At 40.6% G+C, this 21,671-nt stretch overlaps 2 protein-coding genes and 1 pseudogene across 4 annotated transcripts; 2 read left to right on the top strand and 1 right to left on the bottom strand.

Annotated features, from left to right (window-relative positions):
* The first annotated feature begins 1,105 nt into the window (after nt 1-1,105).
* Nucleotides 1,106-7,276, top strand: LOC103705796 (protein GID8 homolog). Of its 2 annotated transcripts, XM_008789654.6 has the most exons (7): nt 1,106-1,230; nt 1,342-1,441; nt 1,633-1,792; nt 1,904-2,010; nt 5,832-5,963; nt 6,283-6,439; nt 6,930-7,276. In XM_008789654.6, the coding sequence occupies exons 1-7, from the start codon at nt 1,118-1,120 to the stop codon at nt 7,049-7,051; spliced, it is 891 nt and encodes a 296-aa protein (XP_008787876.3). In that variant the 5' UTR covers nt 1,106-1,117; the 3' UTR covers nt 7,052-7,276. The 2 variants fall into 2 exon arrangements, with proteins under 2 accessions (XP_008787876.3, XP_008787875.1); XM_008789653.6 differs by having other exon boundaries at nt 1,229-1,441.
* A 3,401-nt stretch (nt 7,277-10,677) lies between these two features.
* LOC103705863 (pentatricopeptide repeat-containing protein At4g37170) lies at nt 10,678-13,128 on the top strand. The gene is given in 2 exon segments (XM_008789747.6): nt 10,678-12,795; nt 12,798-13,128. Coding segments are annotated over 2 exon segments (2,148 nt in total). The 5' UTR covers nt 10,678-10,733; the 3' UTR covers nt 12,884-13,128.
* A 462-nt stretch (nt 13,129-13,590) lies between these two features.
* LOC103705799 (protein NRT1/ PTR FAMILY 8.3-like) lies at nt 13,591-18,526 on the bottom strand (annotated as a pseudogene). The gene is made up of 5 exons (XR_015973502.2): nt 18,378-18,526; nt 17,388-17,493; nt 17,015-17,232; nt 16,186-16,742; nt 13,591-14,549 (listed from the first exon to the last, which is right to left on the bottom strand). The product of XR_015973502.2 is annotated as a protein NRT1/ PTR FAMILY 8.3-like (transcript).
* Between the last annotated feature and the right edge of the window lie 3,145 nt (nt 18,527-21,671).

Raw genomic sequence — 21,671 nt, forward strand, 5'->3', positions numbered from 1 at the left:
GCAACAGAATACAACTTTCGATTTAAAACAAGCCGTATGAAAACTCCGAAATCATTCGATGCACAAAAATTCCAGAAATTTATAGAATGAGTTAACAGGAAAGATTCCTGAAGAAGAATGTGAGTTTACTTAAGGAACTTGAAGAGGGCCATTTTTCAAACAGGCTTGTGAGGTTGCATGGTGGGTGAAGATGAGAAAGAATACCAATAGCCTCTTTCAACTTGTGAATTGCAGTGTTGGATATTTGACTCTGCTTAAAACTAAAACTCAAACACTTCATGTGGCATAAGTACCAAATAACGCTTGGATTCCAATTGGAAAGGATACATACCATGAAAAAATTATCTGATCCTAAATAAAAATTAGTTAAAAAAAGGTTAGATATATAGCCCTTTTTAAAGTTAGGCTTAAACTAAATACTATTCAACTTGCGAAGTGGTTGGAATACATCAGGGAACAAATCTCGAACCTATATCTGACGTCGGAATAGATCTTGATTGCACTTGCAATTGCGATATCTTTAGCTATAAGTAAGATTAGAAATGAGTCGAGTGGAATCACACTTCGGGCTTGGCTTCTTACAAAGGAGGTATATTTAAACTCGTTCTAAATCATAATATGCGCAATGCATGATGGATGTAGAAATAATGGTTGAAATCTTTTTCGAATCAAAAAGAAAAAAAGAGAAGATGAGTATAGTGTTGAAAGAAAAGAACTCAGACACTTGAGCCCATCTCGAGCTTTGTTTATTTCTTAGGAGCCCAGGAAGTAATATCTTGACTCATTTACGAGTTGAGCTTGGACACATGGACTCAATGTAACATTATGGACCCAAATTGTTCATGAACGGCTTGGCGGCAACTTGGGCTAAGTGGTTCGGGTTGTATCTTTCACGCGCAAAGAATGGTTGATCCTCGTTCGCGGTGTCGACCATTAGATCGCACTCTGCACAGATCGCAAAGCATACCAAAACTCTTTTATCTATCCTCTGCACGGATCTCAGAGCTACCATTGCGCGATCCAACGGCGAATTCGCGCGAAGGAAGGTGAATCCTTTGCGTCGGGCTGAGTTAACCTGAACCGGCCCCGAACCCAACTCGTGGTTTTCTGTCCACTTATGCGCCTCAGGTATCTCTTCCATAATGTCCCGGCCACCGCGACCTCACCAGCCATCCTACCCTCCTCCGCCGTCTCGGTCCCAGCCCACCTTTTCCTTCTATTCCCTCTCGAGTGCGCTTCGATCTCCTCGAAACCCTAGCGTTCTTGATCTCGAGATCTCCGATTCCTCTTCGTTTTTTTGGTTTGATCGATCTCGACCTCTTCCTTCTCCTCCTGTTTCAGAGGGAGATCTCGGCGTCGGCGATGGGCATGGCCGGTTCCCGGTGATGTGATGTCTCTTTCTTGGATCTTTCTTGGCCAGTTAGATTCGATCGAACCCATGGTAATCTCTCGGCCTTTTTTTCTTTGCTGGCCTTTCTGATTCAATTTCATGAACTAGGGTTTTGGGGATCGAATAAGGCTAGTTGGAGCACGAATGTATCTTGTTAGGGTTTGTTTCTATTTTCCCGTAAATATGGGAGATTTGGGAAACTTATGCCCTCTTTTATGTCGATTCTTTCCCACATGGTGCAGTCGACGTCAAAGAAGGTGATTACGAGAGAGGAGTGGGAAAGAAAGCTGAAAGATGTGAAGATTAGGAAGGAGGACATGAATAAGCTGGTGATGAACTTTCTTGTCACAGAAGGTTATGTCGAGGCTGCAGAGAAGTTCCGAATTGAATCTGGAACCGAACGTATCCTTTGTTTCTTTTGATTTGATCGGAGACTTGATAATGCATTTCTGTTTAGTGTCAAATATTGTTTTCATATTATTATATTTAATGTCATTCCTTATTGGTGATTAGCAGACATAGATCTTGCAACAATAACCGATCGCATGGCTGTGAAGAAGGCTGTGCAGTCTGGCAATGTGAAGGATGCAATTGAGAAAGTCAATGATTTGAACCCTATGGTATCTTTCTTTTCTTGCCCACAAGTTACATTGGTCACGTCCATCCACATTTCCTTTAGTGTGCAAATTCCTTCCTCATAATATAAAAAATTATGGTAGGCTTGTGTTTGTTGTGTTACTGCAAATTCCTTGCTTCCAGATAAGATTCAGGTTCATTAAGAATTCAAGCATCAATCCATAATTTTCTTCCAATATATATCGATTATAGCTCGTGGTTCACAATATTACTAATAGGTATTAAAACTAAGTATAAAAATGAGCTAAAAGCCATCTCTGAGGAAAGAAAGATAAAATATAATTTAAAGAGGTGTCCTTAACCACATTGAACCAATGAAGTAACTATCTGCTTGTTGGACCATTTTACAACACCATCTACAATACTTATACAAACACCTTGATCGCGCATTACAAGCCTTTGTGTAGGACAACATGGGATGCCCATTTTCATTTTTTAATCCTACAAGATGTATTAACTACCTAGAATAAACAGTCTAACATAAGGGGCTTATAGAAACCTACAAGGATAAAGAACACCTATGGTATATGTTCAATAGTAAAGTTTTAGACAAATGTCCTAGAGATCACTTCCCATAATTCAACAACTTCGAGGGCTAGGCAAGAATCTCCTTGCTCCTCTTCTTTACTTGAAAGTATTTCTTTGCTTTTTGTCTTTTCAACATCACTAACTTCCCCATCTACCCCCATGCACGTCCATCTTACCCTAGAGGCAACCAATAAGTACCAACACGAAAAGCACCACCACTATCACTCCCCTTCCAATGTATACTGCCATTTTGTGATCTTCAACCAGAAAAGGGGTGAACCCCCATTCCTATAGATCTAAAAATTCTCCAGCTATGGTTTGCATAATGAGAGCCAATCACATGTGCACTCCCCCAACTGAGAAAATTGATGTATAATTTGGTTGTATATGGAGATCACACACGGTAGCGATTACTCCGCAAGCTTCTCTTGTTTATGGTGTGGTTTATCTCGGGCTTCTTCAACGTGCAGCAATGGGCAAGTGTTCTCACCTCATACCAAATAGGAAAAAATATACAAAGCTGCATTATGTGTTGCTACAATGATCAAGTAAAGCTCTTTATTGTCACAAATTATACTGCCTCAAGTCCAGTTATTTATGGTTTCTTGATATTCCACTAAGGTTATCTTCTAATTACTTCTTCTTTCCATGGTGAAAGTAGGAACATGATGTAGCATTGAAACATAGACTGATCCAAATCAGAATCCATCTTGGAGTTTGCTTTAACAAATGCATCTAGGGCATTCACAAATTTAGCACGTGGATTAATTCAAAGTTATGGAAATATGTTTCTCTTTTTTCTCTTCAATTCATATATCTCAACACAAATTATATAGTGTTTATCATGTGTCATGCCCATACAAGATCTAAATAACCATAAAGTTAAAATTGGCTGCACATTTATATTAATCATCGAATATTACATCGCAATGGTTAAGTTGAAAATTAATTCGCAACAAGACATGAGGTTAAAGATGTTGAAGAAACAAAAGCTAGCATCGGAATTTCTATAATGAACAAAAAAGATGATTTTAATTATTATTTATTATATGGCATCTTATAGGATAGATTCCTAAAACCAAAAAAAAGGGGAAGAATTAAATCCCGTATTACTTTTTCCCTCAATTATCTCAAGCTTCATACTATGGGTGGGAAACCTGCACAAATAGTATTGCTAGATTAAAACAAGTTCTCCTAACAAGCCAAGCAGGGCCTTGGTAATCTCATACCTAAACTAGTTGAGCAATTGAAATCATTGCATCAACCAAAACATAATTATTTACAAGTTACAAGATTTTGCCGAGTAAAACTAAGGTCAAGTATAAAAAATCAGGGAGATCTCAAGGCCTGCGTCCAGCTAGGCACATTGAATCATTTAGGATAGCTTAAGAGTTCATTAAATTATTAGAAGATTAACTTGATTCTTTTTTCTAATTTCGATTCATATTATAATATAGTCCCCATAGAATGCTAACGGCTTATAATCAGCTTCCAAGGTGGAGCTTAGCCTCCATGACTTTTACTTATTGGTAACATTTGTCTAACCAAGGTAACAGAGTGCCAACGCCCACTCCCAAGCAATGGATCTCGACCAACAAGCTAAATGTGTTTCAAAGTAAGTCTTGACTAAGCCCAAACAACCCTACTCTACAAGGTAGATTGGGAGACATGCATCCATTTATGTGTGTGTGTGTGTGTGTGTGTGTGTGTGTGACAAATATAGAAAATGCATAATATGAAAATCATGAAAAATTATGGATTGATGCTCGAATTCTTAATGAACCTGAATCTTATCTGGAAGCAAGGAATTTGCAGTAACACGACAAACACAGACCTACTATTCTTTTGGGGTTGAATGGGGAAAGAATAATAGTGAAAAAAGCCGGGATAATCAATATTTTTGTGCTACAAAGGTCAATTCTATAGGGTTGCAATGTTGCTCAGTGGTGCAGTCACATGTTGGGATGACCCATGTGTAGCTGGATATCAAGGTGTTGTTTGGTTGCTGGTTTATCTTATGGTTAGGTTAGCAATTTAAATAGCCGAATAAGAGTCTAAAATACCATCATAACTTTAACTTGTCAACCCCTCAGAAAGCGTATGCAAACCTGGTTAACTTTATGTCATGGGGGAGGGTGAGCTAAAGTTAGTTACTGGAACTTTCTCTCTCTTCTCTCTCTTCTCTCTCTTTTACTTCTTCACTTTTTTCATTACTTATCCCACTAACCCCAGGATTGTCAACCAATGGATAACTTTAAGGAGTGTTAATTTTTCCAGGGCTGGTTACTAATGGTTAAATCTATCCATCCCCCAGCCTAGCTATTTGGCGTCCAAATACAAGTGACAGCAACAAAGCAATGCAAATAAATTAACTGGAGGTTTAAGTGTCATAAAAATGTAAAATGTTAGGTTCAAAACAAAGGGATAAACAGAGGTATCACCATAAGAAAGTCAACACTCTTGTGGTTCTTGTTCCAAACTTTATCCTCAATCGATCAGCAATTCAGCATCATGATAATATGAATCTAATCTTTTGGTTACAAAATCATATATATTGTGTAAAGTCTTTATTTATAATGTTTAACATGGGAAACCAATAAAGGGCCAATATTTTCTAGGAGTTTACATGAGAAAGTCCAGGGCTTCACAAACATTGATGCACAAGACTCTTCTCTTTTGATTTTGTTATAGCTTATTATTTCTTTCCTATGAAGTTGGGCCATATTCAAGTTGTCAGTAATCGTCTAGCCTTGTATTAATTTGTTCATTAGTGTATACCTTTGCTATGACCTGAATTATGTTGGAGTTTGTGGAAAACATCTACACCGTGGACATTAACCTTGTCAAGAATGTGAATGCCATTGCTTTTCTTAACTCCGCAATTTCATATGATGAGACTTGCACTATAACTTTACGGAAAAGGATATAAAAAGCCATCAAACTTTTCTTTTTCTTTTTTCATCAAAAAATCAATCTGACTGATTTTGTATACTTTGCTGCTTGATGAGACAAATGGGTCAGACTCTACAGGATCAAGCAGCCTATGGGACTTGCGATCAGTTCTATAATTTTATCAGTTTTCTAATGAGTTTGCTTATAATTTTAATCTTTATATGTGGACCATGTGAATTTTCATACGTTGAGACTTTCTTTAGAAATTTGATTGCCTTCAAATATATAATGCTATCATCTGTGCATAAAAGTTGCACGAAAAAGACATAATTTGTTGTGTACCAGAGTAATTTCACCTTATTCCGGATTTTATATAATTTTGCAGATACTGGATACAAATCCCCAGCTATATTTCCATCTACAACAACAGAGATTGATTGAGTTGATTCGCATTGGAAAAGTAGAGGAGGCTTTGGAGTTCGCTCAGGAAGAACTTGCTCCAAGGGGCGAGGAAAATGTAATTCTCTCTTCAAAATTTTGCTATGCAGGTTTATTATTACCCACGGCATCTGAAGTGTTTCTGATTGGCATTGTATAGTGGGGCATGCTTTTATTTTATCTTGTTTTTCTTGTCCCACTCCATTTCAGAAACATTACATGGCAAATTCTTATTTTTTGGCACCTAGCTGCATGGTCTTTTCCTTTTACTTGATTGTAGTGGAAAATCATATAACAATTGCACTGCTCCATACACGAAATTGAAGCTACGTAGACATGTTGTCAAGATAATAATCTTTTGTTCCATGTTTATCAAATGGAAATTTTGGATTTTGCAGCAAAGTTTTTTGGAGGAGCTGGAGAGGACAGTAGCTCTTTTGGCATTTGAAGATGTAAAGAACTGCCCTTATGGTGAGCTTTTAGATGTGTCGCAACGCTTGAAAACTGCGAGTGAAGTGAATGCTGCCATACTTACGAGCCAAAGTCATGAAAAAGGTTGGTGTTGTTTTCTATCATTTTCAGTTCTTCCTAAGTGCTATTTTTAGATGTACTAAGGGTTGGAAGGGGTTAGCACATTATGGTTTTCTGGGAAGTATAATAGTAACAAGTGGTATGTCTCTGAAAACCTATGATAGAACTTGCCTCCAAGCTATGCAATTTGAAGAACATGAGAGACGTACATATTCTAATTGAAGCACCTGTATATAATCTTGTTACTATCTTGTTGCTCCAACTTCCTTTTCCAAGTAATGACCGCACACTGTATTCGAAGTTTCGAACTGCTTCTTTATAGGAAGGTGAGGGGTGGAATCATCACATTACAAATTTGTATGGCATAATAGTGTCGAGTAATAATATCATCGAAAACCTTATGGAAACCAGTCCACCAAAGTATATGCATTTTAAAGAACATTTTTAGTAACACATGTTTGAATTGGGTTGTCCCTGGACACGGACTATTTATCAACTATTGGCTATTTTGCAGACCCAAAACTTCCAAGCTTGCTGAAGATGCTGATATGGGCTCAAAACCAGTTGGAGGAGAAGGCGGCTTATCCACGAATTAACAACTTATCCACAGCCGTGCTCGAAGACCCAACCATTTGAATATATTGAAATTTCTTTGTTTGTAACTAGGTCAGTTCTGTGTTATTGTGTATCATGCATCAAGATGATGCCGGGGCATCATGTGAATAGCTTCATACAGACCTTGTCTGTTGCTTTCTAGAATTTGGCTTCCGCAGAATGTTTGAATACAGACTTTGTTAAATTCTTACAGGCACACATCGTGAACTAGTTTTTCTTTCCTATCATGCAGAGATTTTTTATTCAGTTTTCGCATTCATATTATGTGGTGTATAATGATTTTGCTTATTGTGGTGCCCATCTAAAAGCAATTGAAATATGTTAAATTTAAGGAAACGTGTTTTGAGCCCCTGATCGTTTTAGTCGTTGATAGTTCCTCATGAGTGCCCCGGTATAAGGTACAGATAATGATTAATTGTGGTAGTTGCAATATTTGAATATATTTGGAACAATATGATCCTGGGTCCGCAGGCCTCTGATTCGTCCGGGCCAACATCATGTTGGAACATAAGGCTTCTCGTTTTTGTTGGCTGGGCATTGAAGTTGAGAAGCGTACCGAGGGATTTTAAGAATTCTTTCATCTCAACCATCTTTGCAGGCTGGAAGGAAACCACATAATAATAGGGGCTCTTGTTAAGTCAGTACGAAGAAACGAGCATATCAAGGAAACAAGTGGGAAACATGAGAAACAATGGGGAAACCACCGACAGAACTACCTAAGTTCAGCATTCACCGGATGCTTCTCAGTAGACAAAGTTACACGGAAGGTCCATCTCTGGGCACATACAATGCCATGACATAGAAGAAATATATCCATGGAGAAATAGCAGGGCTCAGAGTGCTACAGCTGTGCTGGTTCCCTGCGCAAGAGCAAGAGTACTCCCTATGTTGTATGAGAGGGTGGAACACCTCGAATCAAAATGCAAGTCACCGTCAGGCTGCCACTACTGGCAGTTGGCTTTACATTTTACTCCTTTCAATTTGTGCTTGTTGTATCATTAGTTTAGACGCCTTGTAAGTAATCAGAAGTTCCCAAAGAATCTACATATTCTGTTTAAGCCCTGAACAGACAACATATCAAAAGAAAGGCCATTAAACTGACAAGAGGAGAATCATATCTGTCACAATATTCAAAGTAGTCCCTCTGCTCGCAGAAAATCTACATCCTTCCTTCCGCTTTTGTTTGAGAACTGTATACGCCCTTTTTTTTTTTTTTTTTTTTTTTTTTTTTTTTTTTTTTTTTTTTTTTTGCTAATGCGGGTGGATCAGACCTGACGAGACCGGATACACCCAATAAAGTCAGAAAATAAAATACCTCGGAGTGCCTAAGGCAACTCCCCATCGCCACTCCATAAGGTGCCTCCGGAGTGAGAAGCTACATACGCAGCTACCCAATCCGCAGCACCATTACCTTCAGGGTAAATATGCTTGGCCCGAAAGGCCCATCCATCCCTCGCCATAACCCAAATGTCACGGAGCAAGGGATGGTCACACCCGCCACGCCTTGGACCCCCCTAGATCCAACTGACAATGGTGGCTGAGTCACCCTCCAGGATAATGGACCTAGCCCGTAAGATACACCGGGCATGGCGAAGGCCTGCCCAGGCTGCTGTCAGCTCCGCGCTGGGAACTGAAGTGTCAAATAACTGACTGCCACCGGCAGCCACAACCCTGGCACACGGGTCCCGGATAACAAAACCCGCGCCTCCCCGCGTGCCACCATCCAAAACAGACCCATCAAAGTTGACCTTGAGGAAACTCGGGGGTGGGGGCTCCCAGGTGAAAAACACCGTACGAGAGGCTGCCGAAGCAGAGTGGGAACCCCAGGTGTCCCGAGCTATCAAGGTCCCTCCAACAGGGATAGTGTAACACAGCTCCGCCGCCTGAGCGCGGGCACTCTCGACAACAAATCGTGGCGACATACGTCGTTCGCTGAAGGTACGAGCATTCCTGGCCAACCAGATCTGGTAGGCAATACAGGTAGCTCGGACAGCCTCCTGACGCAGCACCAAGGACTCCGATCCCTGACGCATGGCCTGTAAGAACAGGTCCCTACATCGCCATACCACCGGTGGAACCCCTGCCAACCGCCAAGTGCCCCTAGTCCATGTGCACCGAAACAGGGCATGGTCCACCGTCTCGGCCACACCACAAGCCCCACACACCAATGGGATCCTCACTCCTCGACCTGCGAGTACAGCTCTCGTAGGAAGACGGTCCCAGGCCACCTTCCAGAGGAACAACGCGACCCTCGGGTGGAGCCCCAATCGCCAGATCCAGGCAAAATCCGGGCCAGGCTCATAATCCTGCCGCAGGATATGGGAGAGATCGCCCATCCTGACCCTGGATCTAGTTGAGGAACCCCACACACGTACATCTGGTCCGCCACTATGTGGTAACGGTAGTGAGCGAACCCGCTCCGCCAAAGATTGCCCGAACAAACGGGCCAACTGAGTCTCATCCCAACCAGCCACCCCGGGGGTCATGAGATCACAAACCTGTAGACCCTCCCCAGCCTCGACACTAACCATAGTTGGCCAAAGCCGCAGCGGGAGGCCGTCGACCCATGGGTCACCAGCTACATCGATGCTACGTCCGTCGCCTATCAGCCATCGGGTGTGACTCGACACCAATGGCAAGTACGTCGCTATCTCACGCCATAGAAAGGAGCATCTCCGCCCTCCTCGGGCCCAGCCCTCCGGGCTTGCCCCCCCATAGCGGATAGTCATAATCCGGCTCCAGAGCCCCTGCGGCTCCAGGATGAGACGGGAAGCATGCTGGGCAAGAAGTAGCTCTCGTCTCTCCAGGAGAGACACCACCCCTAGACCACCTTCCCCGAGGGGAAGGCAGATGCGCTCCCATGCCACCATGTGCACGCCACGACCCCCTCCATGTGAGCCCCATAAGAAGCCCCGAAGAAGTCGCTCAATCTTCAATAAAACAGACCTTGGCACCACCGTATTTGCCATAAGATAGATGGGCATGGAGCCCAGTACAGCTCGAATCAGCATGACTCTGCCCATCATAGACAGGGACGCTGCCCTCCAGCCCTCTAGTCTGCTCTGAACCCGCTGCACCATCCCGGTGCACTCAGAAACTCGCAGTCTCCTGCCCGAGATCGGAACACCCAGATAGGTCCAGGTCCCATCCTGCTCAGGCATCTCCAGAATCCTCCGAATCCCCCGTCGAACCCTGAGTGATGTGCTAGGGCTAAAGGAGATGGAGGATTTCTGGCCATTCACTCTCTGACCGGATACCGTGCAATAGGCACCCAAAACCCTCCTGATAGCCTGAGCATCAGCTACGCGAGCCCGGGTCAGGAGGAGACAGTCATCGGCAAATAGTAAGTGTGATATCGGCTGGGCCCCCGGAGCTGGGACATAGCAAAACTATACATAGCAGTTAAAAAAAGAAGAAGAGGACCTTTTACATATGAGTAACTATTATATATCTCTCATTCTATTATTTTTTATTTTCCCAGCATCGATCCTTTTGTTAATTTTTCAGATACCGGCAATGTGGCAACAAAAAATAGCATTCTTAAACAAAAAAATAAATTTATTATCCTTTTTTTGCATTAACGCGTAAATATTTTTCAAGCCGATAAATTCAATAAGAACCAGATCTAATTTGATTGTTGGACTTGGATCCAACCCATTTGAAACACCACCCTCCCTCCCGCCTCCCAACTCCACACTCCACCATGAAACCAACCTCCTCCCGCCTCCTACACCTTACCAAAGGCCTCTCCTCCTCCTCCTCCTCCTCCTCCGCCGCCGCCCTCCACCCCCCCAGACCCCCTCCCTCCTTCTCCGCCGCCGACCCTCTCCCCCGCCTCCTCCGCGAGCGCCGCTTCCAGGAGGCTGCCGACCTCTTCTGTCGCCAGCGCCGCCTCCCTGACGCCCTCCGCCTCCTCGACCTCCTTGACTCCTCCGCCTCCCCCCTGCCCCTCTCCCTCCACCCCTCCCTCCTCCGCCTCTCCCTCGACCTCCGCTCCCCCGCCGCCTCCCTCCGCATCCACGACCACGCCGCCGCCGCCGGCCTCCCTCCCTTCCCCGCTGTCCTCTCCAACCGCCTTATCCACCTCCTCATCAAGTCTGGCACCCTCTCCGATGCTCGCCGCGTGTTCGACGCCATGCCCGACCGGGATCTCTGCTCCTGGAACACCCTCATTGCCGGCTACTCCGTCGCCGGCGACCTCGCCGAGGCCCGCCGCCTCTTCGACCGGATGCCCGACCGGGACCACTTCTCCTGGAGCACTATCATCTCCGGCCACGCCCGCCACGGCCGCCCCCAGGAGGCCCTCGACCTCTACCGGCAGATGCAGAGCAAAAGAGGCGATGGGCATTCGGATCTCGGCAACAAGTTCACGGCTTCCAGTGCCCTCGCTGCCGCCACCGCCGTCCCCTGCCTCCGGCATGGAAAGGAGATCCACTGCCACATAGTTCGCATGGGTTTCAACTCCGATGCCGTGGTGTGGAGTGCCCTCTCCGACATGTATGCCAAGTGTGGGTGCATCGATGATGCCCGTCATGTGTTCGATAGTACTTCGGACAGGGACGTCGTTTCTTGGACTGCGATGATCGGGAGATACTTTGATGAGGGGCGGAGGAAGGAGGGGTTCGAGCTCTTCTCCGATATGTTGAGAGCCGGGGTGAGGCCAAATGAATTCACTTTTGCGGGGGTCTTGGATGCTTGCTCGGAGCTGGCCATGGAGGGGGCCGGAAGGCAGGTCCACGGCCACATGATCAGAATTGGGTACGATCCCTTCTCCTTCGCAGCCAGTGCGCTACTCCACATGTACTCGAAGTGTGGGAACATCGACAAGGCCAGAAATGTGTTCCAGGGGATGCTGAAGCCAGACTTGGTCTCTTGGACTTCGATGATTTCAGGGTATGCTCAGAATGGCCAGCCCGAGGAGGCGATAAGGTACTTCGATTTGCTGCTGCAGTCAGGGACCAAGCCGGATCACATAACGTTTGTCGGGGTCCTCTCTGCCTGCGCCCACGCCGGATTAGTCGATAAGGGCCTCGAAATCTTTCATTCGATAAAAGAAGAGCACGGGATTCAGCACACTCCTGATCACTATGCTTGCGTCGTCGACCTCCTCAGCCGGGCTGGCCGGTTCCAGGAAGCAGAGGAGATCATCAACAAGATGCCAATGAAGCCTGACAAGTTCTTGTGGGCTTCCTTGCTTGGTGGCTGCAGGATCCACAAGAACCTTGGCTCGGCCAAACGGGCGGCCGAAGCTCTGTTTGAATTAGAGCCAGAGAATGCAGCGACCTACGTGACATTGGCTAATATCTACGCCTCTTCCGGCTTGTGGGATGAGGTGGAGAAGATCAGAAAGACAATGGACAGCAGAGGGGTGGTGAAGAAGCCGGGCTCTAGTTGGATTGAAGTCAAGAGACGAGTCCATGTGTTCTTGGTGGGAGACAAATCGCACCCGCAAGCACAAGAGATATATGCATGCATGGATAAACTGTACGCGAGATTGAAGGAAGAAGGGTATGTCCCGGACACGGATTTTGTGCTGCATGATGTGGAAGATGAGCAGAAGGAAGAGGATTTGGCACACCATAGTGAGAGGCTTGCAGTTGCTTTCGGGATCATAGCCACTCCACCTGGTACACCTATTAAGGTTTTCAAGAACCTACGTATATGTGGAGACTGCCACACGGCTATCAAGTTCATCTCAAGGATTGCTCAGAGAGCGATCATTGTGAGGGACTCGAATAGATTCCATCACTTTAAGGACGGGAGCTGTTCCTGTGGAGGCTATTGGTGATTTTATCTTCGACAGCTTTGGTGGAGTGCGCGAAGTTGACGTTCTTCGTTTGGAGTCGCAATTAAGCGGATCTGAAAATGTGGCTGGATATTTTTTGTGCTTATTCCTTGGAAGAGGCTGAAGAATCACACAATTTGATCTGGAATTCGATGGCTTGATCAGCAGTTATGTAGGTAATCCAATTCATAAGGCATTTTCCAATTCATTGTATTACATTTAGTTACATATTATAGTATTACATATTATTTTGTGTTTTATTATAATATATTATAGCACATTATACTCTATTGTATTACATTTTATTATACCATGTCATTGTATTGAAGAGCATCATATTATATTTTGTAATGTTAAACTCTATTATACTATTACATTATGTTATTTTATCTTATATTTTATTATATACTATAATATCATATTACATTATAATTAATAAAATATGTAGTTAATAATATAATATTATAGGAATTATGTAATTTGATAATATAATATAATAATACCAGTGAAGGGAAATTTAGTGTGCCAATTAAAAGATGATCACACCCTCCCCGTATTAAACAACTAAGCAAAGGAATTGTAGTTGCAGTTTCCGATGCAAGGCAAACTGATACTTGCATAAAGAAATATAGTATTTTTAGTTGCATTTGCATCCAGAAATATGGGCAAATGCAGGCAACCAAATAGCTCCTACGTAAAAATGCAAGAATGAACTATTTGTTGCATTGAAAATACGATTCAATAAACACAATTTTTTCCTTTAAGGAAGATACAATTTTACAGGCATCAAAGCCTGAAATCTGCAGGCAGGAGTTTCCCATTGAACACTGCAAGCGTCCACAAAATACATTGGAATAGCCGACACCAGCCAATGAATACAGTATCCAAGCCATCGCTGCAATCAAACCAACTCAGGAAGCTCTCTTGCATTTGTATCTCATGGCACAGTAAACAAAAACGAATAGATTTAAGAAGCTGAGTCCAGCTACTAGCCAGAAGAAGCGATCAAGATGGCCTTCATTTAAGTTATCAGGAATCCATCCAGGTCTTCCTCCTTGAGTTGTTATTGAGGTAACGACAGTCAGAATGAGTGAGCTTAGGTAGCTCCCAGCTGAAACTGTAAGAAGGGCAAAAGCACTACAAAGACTCCGCATTGCATCTGGGGACTGGTCATAGAAAAACTCAACCTGCCCAATACAAGTAAATACTTCACCAGCACCTACAAGGAAATACTGAGGTATCTGCCAAAGAATACTCAATGGCACTGCAACCTTCTGATGTATTAAATCTTCAGATTCTGCAATTTCTAAACGCTTGGTCTCTACCAATGCGGCAGCGGCCATTGCAAGCATGGACAAGAATAGACCAATTCCAATTCGTTGCAGCTCTGAAAAGCCTCTTTCCTTCCCAGTGAACCTCCTTGCTAGTGGTACAAGCACTCTGTCATAGACTGGAACCCAAATGATAACGCTGATAACATCAAATGTTGATAGGGAGGCAGGAGGAATATTAAAGGAACCAATGTGGTTGTCTAGGACCATCCCTTGCTCCAAAAACATGGAGGAGTTTTGTGCATATACCGCGGAGAACACTATGCTAGTGGCCCAAATAGGGAACATTCTGACCAGTATCTTGAGTTCCTCCACCTGAGTGACAGTGCAAAGCCTCCATGGATCGGAGAAATTTTCATGTTTTACATTAAGATTTGACACGACGGCAGCCTTGTCAAGGAATCTGTGCAGATTTAAAGGGAAATCATAAGGAATTGGAAATGAAAAACTCAAATCACTTTAAATAGAGAAAAATTCCTCATACAAGGTGACATAAAGCAAATCATGAACATGGTTACTCAATTTGCTGCCTGTCATTTAGGAACATAGCAAGAAATCTCATCTTTTTGAATATAACACGATTTTTCAACTAAATTTTGTAAATTATTTAAACATTTCAATACTTCATGTTTAACACGATATTGTTCCAATATCATAATTATTTAAAGCGTCTATATCATGATATTACCAAGCTAAATGGTTAAAAAAACAAGTTATCCATGTATGCTTGATACTTAGTAGACATATTCCACTTTAGGGCCGTTATATAATAGATATTATATGAAAGGCTCTATAAATACCAAATATTAAGAAATAATTGGCACACCTTTAGCAATAAATCAATATGCCATCTTCATTTTTTTTTCCTAGAGATATTTATGATAACAATGGATTTCTTTTAATAAAATCTCCTGAGAATATTTGTTGTTGTTATAAAGTGGAAATAGGCATGGGCATTGTTGCTACGCATGTAAGCAATGATTGATATATGATAATCTATGTTTTATCGATCCTAAAATTCATACCATGCCCTCAAGATATTGGAATGGTACAAGGATGTATAGTTTGGACCCACGGCTCAATTATTCCAAACAGACTCATCTCTATCCAAGAGTTCAGGGCCCTTCTCCATTTTTTTAATTATTTTCTAATATTAAAGTGGTCAAATCCACAAATTGGCAATACATCGATGTTCTGCACTGAATCAAACACCTACTATGTGGAAATGCCAAATTATGAATTTTCCCATATTACCAGCAATATATGTGTTACACTCATAGTTTACTGTTATTGTGCTAAAAATTGTTGTGACTCCCTAGACATTTGTCGCAAATTTTGAGCTTGTGTTGTTGATATATAAGCATAATTGTGTGATGCTAGATTCTATAAGAATTATATGCAACCAAATATAATTGTGTAATAGCACACACAAATATTTAGAATAACCCATTGCAAAAGACTTCTGTAAATTAAACAATGCATTTATTTGTTCAAAACATGTCCCTATACAAGTGTAGAGTAATTGGTGCAAATTTCCCAATGAAAGAAGAGGCAAAATATTACATTCTTTATGGACTCCTATCTCTTTCCATGGTGGAGCATGCCAAATGCTAGCATGATACAGCTTGACTGAAATGAATGCATAGATGATACCGTAGTCCTTCATTTTAAATGAATCAAGAGATGCCAACCTAAAAGAAGCTATGAGACATCCCACTCTATCATTGATATTTTATGGATATCATCAACTGATTCTAGCAATGGAAGTATCATGGTAACATGGAAATTTCACACAAAGATTAGGCAGCTGACATTTAAATTCCTATTGCCCCTCTTAGTGGAAGCCTTCTAGTGGCAATCCAGAAAAGAGCAACAAGAAAGCTCCATATGGTGTAACCTTTCTATTCTTTTTTGCTTGAGTTTCTCGTGTTATGGTAACACAAAATCTAGCACTTCAAGCTCTACATGCACATATTGCATAAAATCTAAGTATATAATAACAGAAAAAATGTAGCACAAAGAGGAATTTAGAGAGGTACGTGAGTTCAGCGGTGTGCTCCAGTTTCCGGCTTCCTTCTATTGCCGAGGTTTTCCCGGATAGTTCGTAGAGAAGAGAGCTATCATGGGGCAACTCTACGTTCCACTTACGAACAAATGCAACAATCACCTGGCACACTCTTACAATAGGGCTTCCTCCAGGTTTCTGAAATCTATAAATTTTCGAGCCTACGAAGAAACTTCCAATAGCTAATCCCATGAAAAAAGTAGGAATGGCAAAGCCCAAGCCCCAACCGCAATTGTCTTGTACCCACACAAGAAAAGTGCCTGATACAAAAGCACCAATGTTGATACAGAAATAAAACCAATTGAAGAAAGAGCCCTTTTTAGTTCTCTCCACTGGATCAGTATCATCAAACTGGTCAGCTCCAAAGGACGAAACACAAGGTTTGATGCCACCAGCCCCTAATGCGATCATATAGAGACCAAAAAAGAACATGACATACTGAGCTGAGCTTGCTTCTGGGCAAACAAACCCTACACATGCAGGAGGCTTAAAAGCAGGAACTGATGCTGAAAGAGTCAGTGTGACCATTCCCTTTAGTACAAAGCATATAATTTGTCAATTAGGAAAATGTGGTCGAGAAAAGCAAAGGCAACACAACAGCAGAAATATAAAAAACAATTAGGAACCTTGAAACAGAAAACAGAGGCAAGAAAATTTAAAAACAGAAACATATGCCTCCACAACCATTAACAATAACCAAAGAAAATGCCATCAATTGCATAAAGTGATGATCTTGAATTCGGTAAGCCTCCAATTCGTCTAGCACAAAATCAATAAGAGAATCAAATACTTCACATACTTACCATGAGGTATACAGTTGAGAAACTTGCAATCGTCCAGTATTTTCCCCAGTATGAATCTGCTAAAACAGCTCCAATTAGGGGTGTAAGATAGCAAGTGCCTTGCCAAGTTGAAACATTTCTTGCTGCAGTGACATTTCCTTCATGTAGCTTTGTTGTAAGATAAGTGACAAGATTTTTTGATATTCCATAGTAGGCTAACCGTTCACAGCATTCAGTACCTAACATTGTGGAACATAGTCATCTTTTATAAGATTTTATAACTAATAAGAAGGGACAAAGATCTGTAAATATGTACATGGTAATATAGACTTGTTTACTTAGGATTTTACATGATCAATAAAGAAGGCATAAAGATCAGTAGATATGTTACTACCTAGAATAAAAGAGCATGCTCTCCAGTTGCCTGTCCTGTGCTTCAAGATAGGATTTCCTTTGATGTCAACTGATCCATCCCCTGTGTATGGTCCATTACTTCCATTCTACAACTCCAAAATAATAACAAAATCAATTTCCTAGAAACAGTACACTTATCTGATTCTTCCATAAAGTGTTAAAGGGACTTATACCAAAGTCCATATCCCATATTATAAATGGTTAAATTTTGAAAGGATCTATTCAAAGGGATGTTGGAACTTCGGTTGCAATATCTGGGAGGGAGCTGTGAGGGTGTCCTTAATGAAATTTGGCTAGGCTCTCTGATCCTAAGTTTTCCTTAAAAAAAAGGGGGAAAAACCGAAACTTCTGTTGCAATATGCCATCTCTCATCTATGAGTCATGCCCATTATTACTATTACCAAATTTGCTTAACAACCACTCAGGAACAAGTTCTTTAGCCCTCTAATAAGCAAATAAAAAGAATACACAATCATCCTCTTAAGTAACACGATTCTCTTCGATATCAAATAAGATCTTGCATCAAACACTGTTTTACAAGGATCCACTTCCCAAAGTTTTACAATTTGAAAATTAGAATTGCAGTAACAATTATAAAAATTTCAACTTGAGAAATCCCGAGATAAAAGCTGCACACTTCCCAACAACAAATGGGCAAATTCTTCTACAAACCGAATTTTCGTTCTGTTATCATTTCAAGGCTCCAATTAAGACCAATCTCCGGTGCCGCATCTCGATTTCGACATTATTCCACCTCAAATCACATCCCAAATAGGAAAACCTCATGGTCTTGAATCCAGTGAGATTGAGATTAAAACCATTTCAAATGCTCCCAAGGTTAAAAGCAATAATAAGAAAAGAACAAAAAATATTGATTCATGGTAATTATGGAACAGCATCACATAAAGCTACTCGAAAAGTTATTCCCCCCTCAAAAAACGAAAGCAAGCAATTTTAAGTAACGAGAGACCTCCGAGAGCGGCCCTTCCAACAGCGATCGCTCCTCGTCCTCCATGGATCGAAACCAAAAGCCCTAATGGCGTCCCGAAACGAACCCTCTCCCTCTATCAAAAACGCGGGTCAAGTAAAGGGAAGTAGGTAGATTCAGCACGTGACTTATTCGAGAGAAAACTGTATTTGATGGACGGTTGTGATCCCATCAATCAGTGAAATATATAAATTTAATTTTAAAATTTTATATATGTGAGCTAAAAAATACATTTCACTCTACTAATTAAAGATCAGTTTAAATAGGTGCTGGTTCCTCACTAATTCAATTTCTTTGAAATATATGCTCTATTTAATAAAAAAAAATTAATATTGATCCAAAATGTTATATGCTATGATTTTCACTCAACATAGTATTAACATATCGATCGCTGATATTTTATTAATCTCTAGAAGCTACATAATTCTAATCAATTATAGTTTCATCAAATGCTAGTGCAATACAAATGGCAAGAGCCTTCGGTAGATGCTTAATCCAAGATCAATAGATTCAACCATTGTGAATACATTTGAATTGAAGAAGACTACTTGCAGTGAAGCTAACTGATTGCTTTGGGTCCATTGAAGCAACCCAAAAAAGAGAGAAAAAAGTCACAAAGAATATATACTGGAATCATAAGAACTAGGAGATGGAATTACAACTCTATAAATTACCATTCAATGGTTGAGAATTACAACTTGCTTCTCCCTCCCCCCCTTGTAAATACCATCATCCTTTAGATTCTTACCTCTGTAAGTTATGTAATACTCTTCAATAAAATTGGGGATGTGCTTGTTCCTCGAAAAAAAAGAATCGCAGCATGCTAAGGCTACATCCGTCTAGAATTAGCTGATTAATCCAGGTTCATAACATAAAATTGTTCAGAACCAGAACATTTTTGGTGGTAGAACACTACTAGCTAGATAGATATATGTGATAGAATCACAAGAAGTATTCCTTCCATACATTTTATCAGAATGACTTATAAGAGCCCATGTATAAACCATGAATTAATAGCAAATCATTTGCCATATTATCCACCATGTTGCATGGCACATACTCTCTTTCAAATTCAATTCCTCTTCTGTCAAAACTATCTTGCATGAATATATAGGACGGGCTATATTTCAACCTTGATGTTTTGGATCCTCCTACGATAGACATTGAGGAATGAGGACGTGTGCATGAAAATTTAATAATATTATGAGATAAAATATATTTTGTGCAATGAAAATGTTATTTTTGAAAAATATTTTTCATTGACAAAAAAACACTAACAAATCTAAAATACCACCAACATAATTATAATTTTAAATCTCTGAAAATCTCCGAGTTTGTTTGACAGTGGAAATCTTCTATTGTCCTTAATCCAGGTTGTCTAAATAGAAGTGATATAAGCGAAAAAGAGACTACTGTACTCATGCTATATTCAAGCTTGATTCAAAAGAAGTTATGATAAAAGGAATGATTCTGAGCCCCATCGTTCACGGTGTTGGGTGCTATGGTTCTACCCCTTTTCTTTCTACTACATCGAATCCAAAGAAAAAGGTATGGTAGAATCACCGAGTCATCTAGCACCGTCCCCTACCTCAATTCTATAATCATGAGTTTGAATAAAGAATGAAGAGTGCCCCTCTTTTTCTTCCCTAAATCTTGGATTTGCCGCTTAACTATAGATTAGTTCCACCAAATGAGAAACTCAATTCCATGAATCCCAAGTTTTCAATTCCATGAAAAAGGTATGGTAGAATCGCTGAGTCATCTAGCACGGTCCCCGACCTCAATTTTATAATCATGAGTTTGAATGAAGAATGAAGAGTGCCCCTCTTTTCTTCCCTAAATCTTGGATTTGCCCCTTAACTATAGATTAGTTCCACCAGATGAGAAACTCAATTCCATGAATCCCAAGATGGATAAGTTTGACAGCTTAGCAGCAGTGGGGAAGATTTTGTTATAATATACCATAACTGATGTACGCTAGTTTCAAATAGGATTGAAACCACCATTGTTTTAGCCCCTATGCTATGATTGAATGTTTTCGGCCCCATTTGGCAGAGCTTTTGATAGTACAAAAAGTACTTTCCGATCTTCCAAAAATACTTTTGAATGGAATAGGGGTATTGAATAAAAAAATCGAAAAATTGTTTTAGCTTTGTAGAAAGCTGAAAACATCTACTTGGGAGAAGCTCCAAAATACTTTTAGCATGCATCGAAAACCTATTTTAGATTTATAAAATTTTTTTAGACTAAAATATCCATCATAAAATTATATAATTACAGAATATGTCTCTTCATATCATAATGCACAAAAAAAGAAATATGCAGGAGACCCAATAAATAAGGAACCTTAACCAAAATATTATATTATACTATAAATATAAGATTATATTACATTATATCATAATGTATTGATATGTTATGTTATATAATATCAAATTATGTTATATTAATATGCTATAGTATACAATATTATATTAACTATATTAGAATAATATTATATTACATTATAGTAATATTATACTATATCATATATTTATGTATTAATACATATTATATTTTATTTTACTCTGTTATATAATACTATGCAATGTCCTTTATGATCATTTTATCATACCAGAAGTACTTTCTCAGTTTGCTTGCCAAACACATATTAAAATTCCACAATACTTTAGAAATGTAGTTACTAAATAACAAATAGCTTTTTATAAAAACTCTACTTCAAAAAACTCTACTGCCAGCAGCTTTGCCAAATGGGGCTTTCCGATAGAACTAGTAGAAAATTCTGTCATAATATACTGTAACTATTGTTTTAGCCCCTATCTTATGATTGAATGCCTTCCAATTGAACTAGTGGAAGATTTTGTCATAATATACTGTAACTGATGTGTACTTACACTACTGCCCTTCTAGGTAATGTGTAGATAGCTACCATTTGTAAAATACAGTTGCCGAAAGCCTAGTCAGCATGACAGATTTAACTAATGGTAAACATTAGCTTTTGTTGGATTGAAAGAATTAAAAGAAGAAAAAAAATCTCAATCATCAAGTCATCACCTTCCATCAAACACATTTTATAGACCTAGTCATTGCTTTGCACAATGCCAGAGTGCTAGCTATAGTGAACAAAAAGAGACATTTCCACCATGCCTTGCGTAAATGCTAGTTTGGCTTATTAACCCTACGACTTGTTTAGCATTTAAAAAAAAAAAAACACTGCTTCCTATGCCAATTATCAGCATCCCTATGCAATATTGAAAACTAAAAGACTACACCAAA

Source organism: Phoenix dactylifera, chromosome 15, assembly GCF_051530095.1.
Source record: "Phoenix dactylifera cultivar Ajwa chromosome 15, Ajwa_hap1_PhDact_Kaust_v1.1, whole genome shotgun sequence".
Classification (NCBI taxonomy): Eukaryota; Viridiplantae; Streptophyta; class Magnoliopsida; order Arecales; family Arecaceae; genus Phoenix; species Phoenix dactylifera.

What these genes read in the sequence shown, in the direction of transcription:
- LOC103705796 (XM_008789654.6), top strand. Translation starts at nt 1,118, where the DNA reads ATGCGCCTCAGGTATCTCTTCCATAATGTCCCGGCCACCGCGACCTCA. An exon ending in TCAATGATTTGAACCCTATG is followed by an intron (nt 2,011 to 5,831) that starts GTATCTTTCTTT and finishes ATAATTTTGCAG; the next exon opens with ATACTGGATACAAATCCCCA. An exon ending in GAGCCAAAGTCATGAAAAAG is followed by an intron (nt 6,440 to 6,929) that starts GTTGGTGTTGTT and finishes GCTATTTTGCAG; the next exon opens with ACCCAAAACTTCCAAGCTTG.